Source organism: Enoplosus armatus, chromosome 17 (genome assembly GCF_043641665.1).
Source record: "Enoplosus armatus isolate fEnoArm2 chromosome 17, fEnoArm2.hap1, whole genome shotgun sequence".
Lineage (NCBI taxonomy): Eukaryota > Metazoa > Chordata > Actinopteri > Centrarchiformes > Enoplosidae > Enoplosus > Enoplosus armatus.
Window position 1 is genome coordinate 3151703 of NC_092196.1, and position 17602 is coordinate 3169304.

Genomic DNA, 17602 nt, shown 5'->3' on the forward strand with positions numbered 1-17602 from the left:
GAACAAACTGGAGCCATGTTCAGTTCAGGAACCTGAAAAAAGTACATTAATGGATTTCTGAAATATAATTCCTTTTCCATTAAGTAAAGAAAGTAACATTCTCTCTGAATAACCATTTGGTTTCACATATGACTTGATTTAAATTAATTCTTAGCAACTTTCAAAGTCTGTCTCGCCCAACTTTTCAATAATGGCATGTTTCACTTTACCAATTTCAGTATTTATTTTACAATATTTACTCTTAACACATTTTGCATATAATTACATAAACTCTTTAAAGGAAAATGGGTCAAACCATTTTGAGCTGAGAAAGTAATTTGTGATTATTTTCAATTATAATGATAAGGAAACAGGGTTGCATAAAGTAAGAGGGATGACTAGCTACATTATTTCTGATTATAGATCATTATATAAAAGTGAGAAATAAATGCTCAACACACCAAAGTATACTTTGAATAACTTTTAATACTTTGTCAGCACTATTTCTCTATTAACAACACCCAACAACAACAACACCACATTGCTTTTTATTGACCTTACTATTGATGGCTGGCTGCCCTAGCCTATCAACATATTCACTCTAACTGAGCTAAAAACATTTCACTCTAACACTTAACAGGCTAAAACTTGCCATCTGCTTTAGAACATCGGTTTTCTAATTTTCCACTTTATTTCTCATGGCTGACCAGAGAACTCCATTGGTCTTTTGCAATGGCCAGGTGGCGTGATGTAATATTTTGCGGTGGTGGAATGATGGTCAGCATATCCTCAAAGGGATACCAATGGCGATCCTCCCTCAACGGCCAGAAAAAGCGTTTTTCCCCCACTTTGTGCATACATTTCACCTGGCAGTGGGTCTCATTCACCTCTTGGATGATCCCTGGGTAGATGTAGCCCTCATACAGCAGGACACACCATTTACCCACAACCTCTGGAGTATGCCACTGCTCTTCTTCTGGTGTGCTATGTGTTAGGAGTTCTGTGTGGTCATCTGTGGAATTAAAGCTGAAGCTTTTGGTTTTTTGGCAATTACATTCCAGATTCCCATTTGCAGAACACATGCAGCTGATGTCGTGGTACAACATTTTCCCAGGTGAAAGAGTAATCACCTGGCAAGACAAGGCAAGATCAGTCATACACAAGTTAGTTCAAAGTGCTTTACCTAAATAAGAATCATGGAGAAATAGTGAAGTGAATACCTGGTGAAGCCTCATTGTGGATGGTACCGCTGGAAGGTCAGCTGGCATTTCCTTCACTGCATCATCCACATCTTGCTCCTGAATGTAAAACAATTTCACCTTTGTTTGTCCATCATTCAGAGCCTGGTAAAGGGACATTGGCGTGGGAATATCAACTCCTCAGCCCTCCTCTTCAGTGTGCCACCTATGCCATCTGGGGCTCCTTTGCCATGACTGGCTTCAAAGTAATTCCAAGTTCCCCTTGTAAACCCCTTCTTAAAAATTTCAGTGCAAAAAAGGTAAAAGTTTCTACGCTGTTTGTATTGTGTGCAGGGCCCATCGCTCAAAAAATGCACAGTTGTCACATCTGGGAATTTTTCTCTGATTTCCTTCAGAATGGGGTCCATGTGTTTCCATATTGCAGGTGGTCCCTTCAATCTTGATGCCGATATGGTCCAGAAGGATGTAGGGGCCGATTCTCCCCCCACATGATAAACACCGGTGTGTAAAGTGGCCTGTTGGTGGGACGCACCAAAATGAACAGATTGCACTTCTGCACTGTATTTGCAAGCATAGTTTTCTGAGAAATCAACATGAAGTACACATTCGTTGGCAGGGAGGTTCTGCTTCAGGGCCCGTGAGAAAGCATACTGCTGCCTGATGTTGTAGAGATGACGCTTAAACTTCTGGAGCAAAGTGGCAAATGTTTCCACCAGCTCTTCTTGTGAGGATTCATATTCTTTTTTCAAAGTGACCTTTGAGGTTACTCCAGAATCATCTTTGTGCTTTTTGTCAACAGTTGCCCACTGAAGGTAGGAGACACTATCTGTAGAGGTCTTTTTGAAGCAACTTCTTTCCTGTTTCTACATCTTTTTTCCATTTCTCTCTTTCTTTTAGTAAGTACTGTTGTCTCCTCTGTACATCAGCATCTTTTCAGCAGCACTCAATGGTGGGCCACACTGTAAGAAAAGCAATTTATCTAACTTAATTTAGTGTCCCCTATTATGAATTGTAACTCATTGTTTGAATGCAGTTTGACTTATGTCAAGTTAATCATCCCATCAAGGTAGTTCCTGCAACCATAATCAATTTAGACTACCATCAGGAAATTAAAGGAAACAATACAGTCTGTAAAATTCAGGAAAGTGTTTACAATATGTAGATTAACTAAATTCTATTTCAGATAATGTAAATTATTGAATTGAATCATAAATAATAGTTTCTGAAGTCTGAGTAAACTCGAGGAAATGCAACCCTGTTAATGTAGTGCAACCCTGTTACTCTAATCACAGTAACAGGGTTGCAAATCCATGCTAATGTTAGCTTTTTCTCAGGAGTACAAGCTAGCTTTTTAGCTAGCTGGTGTTACTGCTGACCAAGAGGACACACTTACTTATGTAAAAAACTAAAAAAGAAAAAGAAAAAAAAAGGTCTTATCCTGATAATATGCATAACAGGGTTGCACGAGGTAGAGTGAGACATTCAATCAAGGCTAACAATGTTATAAAAATATGAAAAATAAAAAAGAGGACATACCTTTGCTCTGTCCATTCTTTTGGAAAACTGTTTGATGATGGCAATTCCAGCGTATCGTGTGATTCGCTGCTTTCTTCTTCTTCTACCATGCTAAAAAGGTTATGGTAACAGGGTTGCGTGCATGTTGTGGGACACATGTTCCATAAATAATAATTATTATTTGAAATATTATGTTTATTAAAGAAAATTGTTCCCACAGTTACAAGAAACAGCAATGAAACAAATAATACCAAAAAAATTAGATTTAAATTTCATTTTGACTGTTTTATTTGAGATTCAATTTGGTCATCAGGGGGGTGGGACAAGAGAAAAATGGCATTTTAGGGGGTACTCCAGACTTATTTGGTATTTTCAAAACTATTTTCAAGCATTTTTTTCTCCTAGTTTTTTTAGATTTGGTCTCAAGACAAGTCAAGTCAATTTACAGAGAAACTGCATATTTTAGTATTTTGTATATGGATTATTTAAAATTTGATGGGTGGGACGTAAAATGTCCTCCAATTCTGGAATGACCCAGGTTCAGTGGAGAAATACAGAATACATACAATCAGAATACATGATAGCTCGAAACATAGCCAATTATAACATCAACGTGACAAAGACAAAGGAGCTGACTGTGGATCTGAGGAGGACCAAGGCGCCGATGACCCCTGTTTCCATCCAGGACGTCAGTGATGCTGGATACCATCAAACGTACAGCTACATTATAGTGTTTCTTATGATTTGACTGCGAGTGAGATGAAATTCTTGGGGTGTGCACATTAAACAAATGAGCCACAGCGTGTTAGTGTAGCGTTAGCCAGGCTAGCGGTTTCCCCCCTGCTTCCAGTCCTTATGCTAAGCTAGCCACATCCTGACTCCAACTCCGGATTTCAAACACAAACGTGAGACTGACATTGATTGATTTTTCATCTAACTGTTGAAAAGAAAGCAGATACACACATATCTCAAATTTCAAACTATTCTTTTAAATTGAGGTGTCACAGAAAAAGGGCCAATCGCTTTTTGTGTTAAGATTTATTTGCAGTTAGAACTAAAGAGTTGTGGATGGAAAAAAATGCCTTTTTTTGGCGTGTTCTCCACCTGATCATGAGAGAAAATGTAAGACTATTTTCTTGTTTAACAGCATCAGAAAACTAGTTGTGGAAGAAGCAAAAGAAGCACAGTAAAAGTACTCCCCTAAGTAAAAGTCAACATCTTACTGAAGTAAAAGTACAGTATTTAAAGTATCTGAAGTAAACATACTTATATGCAGAAAGCACCTTTAATTGTTATATTCATCACATATAATTTTATATTATTACTGATGCCTTTCCATGTATGCAGCATGTTAACGGTCATGTTCATTTAACTGTCAAGGTGGAGCTCAATTGAACTTACAATATCATATACAACAATACATTTTTTTTTTTTTTAAATGTACAATTTGAAAAATAACAAGATTTAAAATGAATGTAATGGAGTAAAAAGTATTTTCATTCAATTGAATGTTGAAGGGTGGGGCGGCCATTTTGTTCCCATTTGGATCACAGACTGTGGCTTTGATGAGTCTATGATGTCAAAGTACGAAAAAAGATCGTCTGTCAATAGAATGTTGGACACTCAAGCCTTTGATGTGTTCCGGAATTCTCGCTTGTGTACAAGGGGGGCGCCAGTCAGAAGTCGCTACCGTTGATCGCAAACACTTGAAGCACTTAGGAGACACAACCCGAGTGACAAAAACAGTTTGAAAGACACTTCGACAAGTACTGAAAACACTTCTCTTCAAACAAGAGCTTGGTTCTAGCAAGTCTTTATTGAACAGACAGGAAGAATCCTCAAGTCCCACGAACCTGACACTGATGGAGTACATAAATAACCATACTATGCTGGACCTCCCTTACCGGCCGCAAGCCGAGACTCTCCGCCGAAGAGAGAGGTCCCGGCCCCAGGCCCCAACTAATCCAGAGCGGGCAAGATATCAGCCACAAAACCACCTGATGCAGGTGGAAGATCTGAAAAGGCGCCTGCAGGTATCCAACTATTACCTAAAGCAGGAGAAAGCCATGAGGATGATGGCGGAGCGCAACAGAACCGCCGACAGGAGCAGCCTCCAGGCAATAGAGGGAAAACTGAGGGAGGAGATTAGCCTGAGAGTCGAGCGTGAAAAGGAGGTACAGAGGCTCCAAGAAGACATCAAAAAAATGAGTCTGTCCTCCGGAGCGCTTCCAGCTGAGCCCCTGAATGAGTCAACTACCACTGACCACCTCAAAGAGGAGCTCCTGAAGGACTATAAAGAGCTGGAAAGCGCAGCTAAAAACGGTCCACCTCAGTCTTGCGCCCCCAAGACAGAACTGGAGATAGTCAGTCGCCAGTTTATGGAGAGAGTCTCCATGGACCTGAAGCTGGTTAAGAGGCTGGAAGCAGAAAAAGAAGCCCTTCAGCAGGAGATGGAGGCGATGAAGCAGAAAGAGGCCTGCAGAGAAGAGGCGACCTCCGAGCAGCTGGAGGACCTAAAGAGGCAGCTGCAGGAGATGACCAGCTCCAGCCTCCAGCTGGCGTCCAAGCTGAAGGCCCAGGAAGAGGCCAGTGAGGCGCTGGAGGACAAGGTGGAGGCGCTCACCAAGCAGATGAAGACGCAAATGTGCGCGCTCATCCAGGAGGCCCTCCCCCTGAAGGAGACCGCTGAGGTCCCCGAACAGGCCGACGCTCCAGAGACGGTCCAGGAGACGGTCCAGGAGACAATCCAGGAGACACTCCAGGAGACGGTCCAGGAGACGGTCCAGGAGACGCTCCAGGAGACGCCGAAGAAGCCTTCTGTGTGGAGGCGATTCAAGAAGTGTGTCACTCCCAAACACCGCCGCAAATACAAGACGCAGCAGCAGGAGTGAGACAGAAACACACACACACACACACACACACACACACACAAACACACAACACCCCCCCCCCCCCCCACACACACACACACACACACACACACACACACACACACAGGCCGTAACAGGCCACAGGGCAGCGCGGAGGTTCAGTATTTGGCACGTCCTCTCCGTGTCTGCGTGGGTTTACCCCGGGTCCTCCGGTTTCCTCCCACACACTACAACAAATATATATACAGTGCTTAACTAATGTATTAGACCACCTGTCAGAAAAACGAGAAAACACAAACATTTTAGAAATCTGTCAAAAACCTGTTTCAAACTAAAACTTGTATTGTTATCTATTAGGCAAATAACATTTGAACTAATTTGCCCAATGCCGTGTCCACAAATGGAACCCCGTACCATAATGGAATCTCCACCGTGTTTCACTGTGGCTGCAACGCATCCAGCATCAAAACCTTCTCCAGCTTTTCTGCGGACATAAACACGACGATGCTGACCGGAGAGTTCGAACTTGGACTCGTCCGTCCAGAGTACCTTCTTCCAGTGTTTGTGCTCCCTGGCTACTGTGAGGCGTTTTTGGATGTTTTCAGGCCTCAATAACGGCTTCTTAGCAGCTATTCTTCCCTTTAAGCCTTGTTCCTTCAGTCGTCTGCTTCTGGTCATTTTGGAGACTTTTCTCAGATTCTGATCTAGAAGCATTAATCTCCGACTGAAGCTCAGCAGTGGTCTCCCTTCTGCCTGTAGTGCTTAAAATGTTGAGGGGCCGGACATCTGCTTCAGTTAGCTTTCGTTTTCGGCCTCCTCCTTGACGCATTTTGTAAGTACCGGTCTCTGCAATCGAGTCCGAGGCACACTCGACCACGCTGAGAGAACACTTAATGTCTCGCCCTATTTGTCTCAAAGACCATCCAGCATCTTGAAGTGCTTTAATTCGGACTCTTTCTTTCTCAGTGAGTTCCCTGCGCTTCCCCATTTTGAACGGGAGTGAAGAAATTCAAACTGAATTCAAATGTGAGCCAGCACACTGGAATTCTCTGAGAAGTCAGAAACTAATCAAGAATAACATACAACCACTAAAACAAATTCGAGATATCATTTTGATTCAAGAGCTTGCACATACTGGTGGATTAACCATTACAGAAACATCAAAGAATATTTTGGTCATCAGCAGTACTGTCCATTTAGGGCAGCAAACACCTTACACTGGGTGGTGGTCTAATACATTTGTTAAGCACTGTATATATAATATATATTACAATTTGAACAATAATAATAATTGGAAAAATGATAATAAATAATAAATTCTTGAAATATACATACTTCCTGTATAATTGTATTTGTGTATAGTATTGTTAAGTATTCGCCATACTGTCGTCTTACTGTTCATAGTGAGAGTATTGTGTCTGTCAAAGGTTCTTGCACAGGTGTTGTTCACAACCCCCTTACACATAATGGAGCGTCATTTGATTCAATAGTGATGTAAAAATATTGATTGACACAGCTTTACAGCTTTTGGTTTCTTATTTCAAGTTCATATTTCAGTTCACTGTATTGATGCATGTGTTTTGCCGATGTCATTGAAATCCTGGGTTACATAAAACAGAATTAGTTTTTTGGCCTTTTGGAACACCGCCGGTGTTGACTTTTAGTGGGGAGTTCGGTGTCCAGCTGTGCACCAGCGGGTGGGAATAAAAGTCAGTGGTGTAACAGCACTTGTAGCGGTGCACAGAATGATGTCACACAGGCTCAATCTCACCTGGGTGATGCTAACTTCCTGGTTGGCCTACAAAAACACGTCATCCCTGCAACACCTTATTTTACTCTGATTTATATTTTTAAGTGTGACAACGCCACCCTGGGAATTTCACCCAGAGAATAACCATTTACTGTACAGATTCTTATAATAAGATAAGCAGAGACATGAGTTTCTAGTTTAAAATTGATTTTTTGACTTTATTTCAACAAAATTTAGTTGGGGTGTTAATAATCAGGCAAAAAGGGTGGTCAGTTAAAAAGACAGTTTATTACAAAAAGAAAAGATACGTTAAAATCCTCTAAAACATACCACCATACTAAGGGTCAGTACCAGTACAGGCAGGGGTGTCAGGGAAACCTACAGGAGTGAGGGGAAGGGGAGTCACCACCACCAAGGAGGGGAGAGGGTCACACACACACACACACACTGCAAAGCAAGAAAAAAAGAACGTATTAGAATACACCGCAAATTAAATCGTGCAATAAATACCCAAACAATGTATTACAAAAACAGGGCACAGAGATTTGAGAGAGCATGCAACCAAAAGAAACCAGAGAGGGGAAACCCTCCACCTAGTGACTCACCACCTGTAGGCACCAAACAGCCAACCTGTACTGGAAACTAACAAACCCCAAAATGTTACAAATTCCCAACCAAAAAAACTACTCACAGATCTTGGTTTTTATAAAGAAAGAAACAGAAAACAAATACATCCTCGCACCATACAACCCCTGCTTAACTTAAATATGGGGGAAAATCAGTCAACCCAGGAAGCAAAGTAAAGAAAACCACAGATCACCAAATTCATATTAAGAAAACAAAGTGAGGTAACCAAGAATATCCAAAGGAAATTAAACAAAGGACAAAAAAGAAATTGCCCCTGTTAACCTGATTCTTTAGTTGGAAGCCCAAGAACAACCTGGAGCAATGTTCAGTTCACAGATGTAAACTTTATTTCGGTCACAGGTAAAGTAAATGCAGCGCTGGGCTCGGAGTGACAGAGCTCTCGCAGGATCTCAGTCAGAAGGAGCCCCGATGTACGAAAATGATTCACATTTATCTTCTGGGGCTGGGCCTGCCCTGTACAGAGGTTGGACTTACTGAAATAAATCATGTGTGGATGTTGGTGGTACGGCGTAAATCTAACTGATAAAATAGAGGAGTTTCAGCCATCTCCTGGTATGAAAACCAGTTCTAACCAGTCATGTTATCTTCAAGTACATACATTGTGCTCAGTAGAAAAGTACAAAACAAGATCATAGGTTCAGTGGAGAAATACAGAATACACATATACATGATAGCTCGAAACATAGAACAATTATAACATTCCCCCTTTTGACATGATTTTATCATGTCAATAAAATCCAGGTGGGAACGTTATTTCTGTATTGTATCCCAATTGCGTGCAGCAGCCAGCTCAACAGGCCTCCAAACTGTGAATGACTAACCGCCATGAGTTGCAACACAATAATTCTATTATATCAACACAAAGAAAAATCTCATAATCGTATAGTGGATATGTAAGCATGTCTTCATTGCGTTGAGCAGCCTATATGTATGCCAGTACGTGTAAGCTGTTCTGCATTTACTTGCAGCAAGCAGTTCTTCATTGCACATGCATGTGGAAATAGTAGGGGGGGGGGGGGACTTAGACTACACTATATTAAGGGAAGGGAGTTCATCCTCAAAATACAATAGAAATGGTTGCCAAACTTTATAATATCTATGAGTAGTGCCCCTGGCAGTGTATTTAAGTTGTTCAAGTTTGAGATGGGACATCACCTCCTCCACCCAACGCCTATGAGAGGGGGGTGTAACCTTCTTCCAACTAAGGAGTATTAGACGTCGAGCCAAAAGAGTGGAGAATGCTATAGCCTCAGCCTGGTGCCTAGTTATTGGTGTCTCCTGAGGGACAACCCCAAATAATGCAGTCAATGGGTTGGGACTGATAACTTTATTACACATATATGAAAATGTATCAAATATACCTGTCCAAAATAGAGACAGTTTCGGGCAAAGCCAAAACATGTGACTGAGGCTAGCTGGGTCCTGCCTGCATCTGATGCTAGTTTACTTGCAGATAAATGTAACCTGTGCAGAACCTTAAATTGCAGCAACCCATGTCGAATACATATTGAGGAGGAGTATACCAATGTAATTGCTGCCTGCCAATCCACATCTGAAATGGTGGTTCTTAATTCTTCCTCCCACAGCCTTGCCAAACGGTTAAGTGATATGACGGCAACCCTCTGGATATTATCATATAACACAGACACCAGACCTCTGTCAACTGGGTCCATGTTCAAACACTCATCTATCCATGCACTCTGAGGGGTTGTTAAAGAGAAGTGTGTTTTAACATAACTCCGCACCTGTAGGTATCTAAAGAAATGTGACTGAGGGATGCTGAAGTCTTTCTTTAGCTGTTCAAAGGAAATGAAGTGCCCTTCCTTAAAAAGGTCCATCACACATTTAATCCCTCTCCTATGCCACACTTGAAAAGATGGGTCTGTGAGAGATGGGGCAAAATTGATGTTCGCAAGAATAGGGGAAGTGACAAGAGCTTGTTTATGCTTAAAGTGAATCCTAAACTGCGACCATATCTTCAGGCAGCCAGAAATTATTGGGTCGTTCGTCCAACAACGTTTACTAAGGGGTAGTGGAGAACAAATTAAAGAGCGAAGCGAAACCGGATTACTCGAATACTGTACCATTCGACACCAGACTGGGGAGTCATCATCTGATACATTAGAGACCCAGAACATCAATTTGTGGATATTAGCAGCCCGGTAATAATACAAAAAATTGGGTAGAGACAGCCCACCATCTCCTTTTTGTCTTTCCAAATATTCCTTCCGTATTCGTGGTACTTTTTTATTCCAAATGAAAGTAGATATGAGTTTATTTAAGTCCTTAAAAAAGGATTTAGGGATAAAGACTGGTATTGCTTGGAACAGAAATAAAAACCTGGGCATGATAGTCATTTTTACTGAGTTGATCCTTCCGGCAAGTGACAGTGGGAGGGTTGAGCAACGCTCCATTTCCTGTTTGGCCTTGTTAAACACCGTTTTGAAATTGCTGTCAAACAGATCCTTATACTTGTAAGTGACACAAACACCCAGGTAGGTAAAACTATCCTTACTAACAGAGAAAGGAAAGTCCTGGAATGACATCTGGCGTGCCTTGTCATTTATGGGGAATAAAACACTTTTAGTTAAATTTAACTTATATCCTGAAATTTGCCCGAACTTGGTGATGATCTCAAGAGCAATTGGTATAGTAGTACATGGGTCTGAGAGAAAGAGAATGAAGTGATACTTTATGCAAATGTCCTGCCCTTCGCACTCCAACTAGATTAGTGGTCTTCCTTAACATTATTGCCAAGGGCTCGATGGCAATATCAAATATCTGGGGGCTCAAGGGACACCCTTGTCTTGTCCCCCGGGAGAGAGGGAAATAGTCCGATATTATCTTGTTCGTTCTTACGGAGGCTTGAGGCGCAGTATAAAGGATTTTAATCCATGAGCAAAAAGTAGGACCAAAGCCAAACCTCTCTAGCGCGGCAAACAGGTAGTTATATTCAATCCTGTCAAACGCTTTTTGTGCATCCAAGGACAGTATTAGCTCTGGCTCAACATTGTTAGGTTGGTATACAATGTTGAATACTCGGCTAAGATTGCTTGATAGTTGTCTGCCTACAATAAAACCCGTCTGATCCGGATGAATCAGCTTAGGCATAATTTTCTCAAGCCTACCAGCCAGTACCTTGGTTAGAATTTTGTAGTCGCAACATAATAGGCTGACCGGGCGGTAGGACTCACAGATTAGCGGATCTTTATTCTTCTTTAATAATAAAGAGATAGAAGCCTGTGTCATAGTTGGGGGAAGACTTTTTTTAACCAGGACCTCTTTGAATACCTTCGATAGTAATGGTATTAATTTAGGACCAAATGTTTTAAAGAATTCTATTGGAAACCCGTCAGGGCCGGGTGCCTTTCCGGGTTTCATTTTTTTAATTGCGCTATTGATCTCCATTTGGGTTATACACCTTTCAAATTCTGATTTATCTCATTCGTCTAAGGAGGGCATTTCCAGTTTACTGAAGAAATTGTTTACCAACTCCCCTTCACCTGCTTCTGAGGTATACAAATTTTCGTAAAAAGACTTAAATTGAGCATTAATGTCCCTTTGATCTGTAACTATGTTACCTGCCCCATCCTTTATCGCAGATATAAGACCAGCCATTGCCGACTGTTTAAGTTGATGGCTCAAGACTTTTACTGGCGCGTTCCCCGTATTCATGGAGATTATGACGAGCTTTTAAATAAAGATCTATAGCATTATCATTTGTCAGAAAATCGAATTCCGTCTGAAGCAAAATTCTCTCTCTGTAGAGGTTCTCAGAGGGTGATGTTGAGTGTAGTTGATCCACCACTTTAATCCTGTTGATCAACTCTGTAACCCTTTTGGATTTCTTTTTATTTTCACCAGCAGTGTAGGATGTCACTTGTCCCCTTACATACGCTTTCATGGTTTCCCACAGCGTGCAATAGCTTATCGCAGGAGACTTATTAGTTTCTAGGAATAAGTCTATTTGTGTATTTATGAAATCGACAACTTTTTTATCAGCAAGCAATCTTGAGTTAAGGCGCCATGTACGTTTAGGAAGTATGTTTTCTGGAAACCGAAGTTTCAAAAGTACCGGGCAATGGTCCGAAATGACTATACTGTCGTATTCTACTTGAGTAATCATAGGTAGTAATTTTTGGTCTATTAAAAAATAATCAATTCTAGAGTAGGTTTGATGTACTGGGGAGAAGAAAGAGAACTGTTTGGAAGTTGGATGCTTGAATCTCCATGGGTCAATGACTCCATAGGCTTGAAGAAAAGTATTAATGCATCTTGCCGATTTGCTAAGTGAAGTGACCTTTGTACTGGAGCGGTCCTGCTTCGGATCCAAAACACAGTTGAAATCTCCCCCCAATATTAAATCATATGAATCCAGACCTGGTAAAAGTGAAAAGAGATTTCTAAAGAAGTCAACATTATCCCAATTGGGGGCATAAATATTTGCCAGCACCAGCGGCCTATTGAACAGTTTCCCTTGAATGATAACATAGCGACCATTTTTGTCCTTTATGATGTTAGACTCTTCAAACAGTACATTTTGATGCAGGAGAATAGCCACCCCCCTACTTTTGTGACCGAAATCAGAGTGGAAAACTTGTGTGAATCCTCCTCTGCGGAGTTTTGCTTGGTCCTTATTCAACAGGTTAGTTTCCTGCAAATACACTACTTCAGCTTTTAATTTGTTTAATCGAGAAAATACCCTACTTCGCTTAACCGGTTGATTCAATCCCCTTACATTTCAACTCACCAGCATGGTGTCGGCCCTGCCTGTACCTTTATCACACGCCATCAAGTTGACCTTTCACATAGTGCCACTGCCTCATCTCTGTGACCTGTTGTTGGTGGTTCTGAAAAAACTGCAATGGAGGTTCCCTGATAGAGTGATAGCCAAAGGAAAAGGGAAGAAGAAAAAAAAAAAAAAGGGGGGGGGGGTGGTACGTGCACACACGTTCAAAAAACACACATTCAAAGAACATCAGGCAACATGTAACCCTAACAATCTTAAACATTATAAACAAAAACATGAACACAGCATGGCTTGTCTCTCGCATGGAGACTGTCTGCTCTTCCAGTCACCCTCTTCTCCTAAACTGCTTACCATGTGAGCTCCCCACGGGAGCAAATGTAGAACTCTTAACCCTTTAAGGTCCTGCTTGACTATTTGGTAGACCACACTATACCTCATTGAAAAATGCATTGATCTTAACTCAACCTGAATGAGCCATCTCTGCCGTTTGGTGTAGTTGCAAAATGCTCAAAAAATCCCCTAGATGGCACTGTGTCTTTGAGCAGTATGCCTTTTCAGTGTCCCTTAAAATCGGAAGTGACACAGAGAAAATTCACTCCTCCTTTGATGACAGATTTCGGCGGAATTTTCAAAGGTAACACTGTTTTTTTTGACATATTATCATCTCAGAAGTGTTCTTTAACAGAGTTATGTAACTTTATGCAACAAAATAAGTCTTATAAGGGTCAAATAATTTTTTAAAAACATGCTCTACCAAACGGTTGAATTGTCATTTTATGGTAAAGGTAGAGAAGCTAGCTCATGTTGGTAAAATTTGCTATTTACAATGAAATAAAAATGTTCTGACCATTCATTGTTGTTAAAATGATTAATTTAATGTTATTTAATTGAACCTTGATGAAAAATATTTTATCAATATCATGTTTCACCATTTGTGAGACATTTCATGTGTATTATGTACTGTATATGGTAAATATCAAGAATAAATTGGTAGAATTAATATCAGTTCTGGTGTTACTATTATGTCATAGTAACAAATTGACTATGTTTGTGTATTATCATATGACTAGCACTGTAATAGTACATGGTTTGTAATACAAATTGTTTTCTTTCTGTTTTACACATGATAGATGGAGGCCAAAAGATTTTACGGTGCAGGACCACGCACCTTTCTGGCCCTTGTGCCAGAAAATCCTCAGGACTCAGATGCAGATCTGAGTGATGATGACCCTGTAGAGGATCCAGATTATCTGCCCTCACCAACAGAAGAGAGTGGGGAAACATCTTTTGAGTCTATGGATGAGGAGGAGGTTGCCTCAACAAGTTCATCCTCACAACCACCATCCAAAAAGAAGAGGAGAAAGGGGAAAAACTCCCTTAAAACAGTTTCTTTGGATGAGCTACAGGACACACCTGACCCATCACTTCCAGGTGCAAAGAACGGCAGAAGAAGATTGTGGCTACGTGAAGACATTGAGACATTCCAGGTTCTAGACTCAAGTTTTAACCCCCCTGATGCTGTAAAGACACCCTTTCAGTATTTTCAAACGCTCTTCACCGTTGAGATGATTAAATATATCACTGAGCAAACCAATCTCTACTCTGCCCAGGAACTGGGAGATCCAATCAGTACCAGTCCTGAAGAGATTGAAAAATTCCTGGCAATGCTACTCTTCATGGGTGTTGTCAGCTTCCCAGCCATCGATGACTACTGGCACCATGAGTTGCGGTTCAGCGTGATAGCTGATATTATGCCAAGGAGGAGACTCAAGCTGTTACGCCGATTCATTCACTTTAATGATACTCAGCAGTGCGATGGCACTCCAGACCGGTTCTACAAAATCCGCCCCCTTTTTGACATGCTTCGTCAGCAGTGTCTTCTGATCCCATCCACTTACCAGCACAGTGTGGATGAGGTCATGGTGGCGTATAAAGGCACAAGGGCTGGTTCTCTTCGCCAGTATATTGCCAACAAGCCAGACAAGTGGGGCCGGGCCAGTTCATCTGGCATCATTCATGACTTTCTGCTCTATCAGGGGGCGTCCACGTTCTTCAATGTTGCCCTAACTGAGCAGGAGGAGGCACTGCTTCTAGGGGCCAAACTGGTGACAACGCTCTGCAAAACTATAACACTGCCACGACTTTCAGTTGTTTTCTGTGACAACTACTTTACCAGTTTCGACTTGGTCCAAAACCTGCACGAGAACCTGGGCATCAGGTGCATTGGCACTGTCCGATCAAACCGCATGGGTGGAGCAACCTTAAAGACGGACAAAGAGCTGATGAAGGAAGGACGTGGAGCTTTTGACTACAGGTCTGCTGAAGGGCTGCTCGCACTGAAATGGTTTGACAACAAATGTGTGAGCCTTCTTAGCAGTGCCGCTGGGATCACACCTCTTTCCTCTGTCAAACGGTGGAGCAAAGAGGCCAACACAAAGATCGCCGTCCCGTGCCCATCACTCATCCCTGCCTACAATCAGCATATGGGAGGCATTGATCTCTCTGACATGCTGGTACACATGTATAAGACCCCAGCCAAATCCAGGCGATGGTACCTTCCCCTGTTTGGATACATTCTTGACCTGTGCATCTCAAATGCCTGGCTCGTCTACAAGAGGGACTGCAGCCTCCTGAACGAAACCCCACTGCCTCTCAAAAGGTTCCGTCTGGCAGTTGCACACACTTTGGCACAAGTCAACAAACCAGCATCCAAAGTTGGCCGACCATTATCATCCTCTCCACCACAGATGTCATCTCAGAAAAAATCCAATACCCCAAGACCCTCCCAACCACAACCAGATGTGCGATATGACAACTTTGGACATTGGCCACATCACTCTGACAAGCGGGGGCGATGCAACCTCTGTACAAAGGGAGTGTCGAGATGGAAATGCCAGAAATGTCATGTATTCCTGTGTTTGAATGCAAAGCAGGAATGCTTCGCAGCATACCACCAGAAATAGAATGCGTACAATGGTCAACAACAAAAGACAAAATAAGTGCTGTTGCACCCCTGACCAAAATCATTAGTGCAGTTTCTCCACAGGTCGAAAACCATGTGCTGTTGCATGACCACCAAAAAACATTTGTGCTGTTGCACGACCAGCAAAAAACATTTGTGCTGTTGCACGACCAGCAAAAAATATTTGTGCTGTTGACACTAATGACAAAAGCAAATTCTGTTCATTTCTTGAAAAACAATGTACTTTATTTGGCTTTTTCTCAATGTTTGTTGTATACATTAAAGTATATGATACGTTTATTATAAACGCATTTCTCAACCGTTTGGTAGAGGCCTATATCTCAAAAACTGTGGGGTCTGATTTAAAAAAAAACAATTGATTGTTGTTAATATTATCCTCAGTGAATAAAAAATGCAAATGCCTTTGCTTTTTTCTTGGTGCGGACCTTAAAGGGTTAATTCTTATACAGTGTATCTATTAGAGCTGAATATGCTGATAGTATAGTATGTTAACAGACCTAAACAGAAGTCGAAATATTCCAAATAGGAGGTTAAACAGTCGTAAAAATAAGTACCATGAAGTAAAATAAAAACAAAAGATGTCCCACATAATTGGATCCCCATAATAAGAGACTCAAACTTGCCTCCATAGTTTCACTCCTCTTTGAGCGTGCGTAGACAGCAAGGAAATCAGAGTCTTTCAAGTAGTGGAATTAAGCAGTCCTGAACGTGAAACTACAGCAGAATAGAAGCCTTAGCTCTCCTCCACTAGTGTGTACATATTCAATTGTTGACAACAGGGACACCAAGATCACTTCAGGTGGGAAAAAAGAACACCAGAGTTTTTCAAAGGGGAAGAAAACTGTCCTTGATGTGTCTGGTCTTCGTCTCCCAGCTTAATTAGACTGGTACTTCAGTCAGTGGCCACTTACCGAAGCACGCACATTATGAAGCCTCGTGCATCACCATCTTTACAACAAACTCCTTAGCCAGCTTCGGATCCTTGAAACTTGCCTCTTGACCATCCGCTGTGGTTATTCTTAATGTCGCGGGGTATCTCAGGCCGTAACGGACTGCCTCACAGCTCCGAAGCAGCCCTCTCACCTCGGTGAAGGCCGCCCGCTGTTTACTCACGGTCTGGGTGAAATCCGGCAGGATTCGGATATGGTCGCCGTCTGCGGTAGTCACTGCCCTCCTCTCCATGGCTTTCTTCAGAAGCGACTCTTTTTCGGAGAAGTAATGGCACTTCACCACAAACGCCCGAGGTGGGAGGTTGTCTTGCGCCGGCTTACTACGGAGGGTGCGGTGTGCCCGGTCTATGGTCGGGGGCTTCTCGAGATTCAGAGCTTCTTTAAGCAGGTTTGCTACAAACTGAGACGGATGTTTCCCATGTTCACGGCCTTCCTTCACTCCCGTTATGCGTATATTGCAACGCCGCGATCTCGCCTCCAAATCCTCGCAGCGATCTCTCAGTGTGACCAGCTCTTTTTTCATCTGGCTGACGTCTGCTTCCATAGTGGCAAACGAGTCCGAGCGACCGCCAACCTCAGCCTCCAGCTCAGACACTCGGCTCTCGGCCGCCTCCATTCGCTTATCAACTTGATCCACCGCACATCGTAGTTCAGTCTGAATCTGGCCAATCTGACTTCGGAGCTCTGCCGACTGAGCTGTCGCCTTTTCTTCCATTTTCGCCATCAAATCTTGCTTTAAAGACTCAATGGCCAGCAGCACTGCCTGTTGATTATCGTCGTCTGCATCGTCTGCTGCGCTAGCATTAGCGTTAGCCTCCGGCTCCGACTTGTTTCCTTGGCGATTTCTTGGCATTTTCCTCTCCGCAGTTGAAAAATCTTGTCGACCTAACTCGTTTATAGATGCGCGTAGGGTCGTAGAGAGTGGTTTAAGAACAGAGAGTTTTAAAAAGAGAGATTT

General features: G+C 42.2%; 1 protein-coding gene across 1 annotated transcript; it reads left to right on the forward strand.

Annotated features, from left to right (window-relative positions):
* Positions 1–13841: 13841 nt before the first annotated feature.
* LOC139299889 (piggyBac transposable element-derived protein 3-like) lies at positions 13842–15523 on the forward strand. Its single transcript, XM_070922835.1, has 2 exons — positions 13842–15370; positions 15511–15523. The coding sequence occupies exons 1-2, from the start codon at positions 13842–13844 to the stop codon at positions 15521–15523; spliced, it is 1542 nt and encodes a 513-aa protein (XP_070778936.1).
* The last annotated feature ends 2079 nt before the right edge of the window (positions 15524–17602 follow it).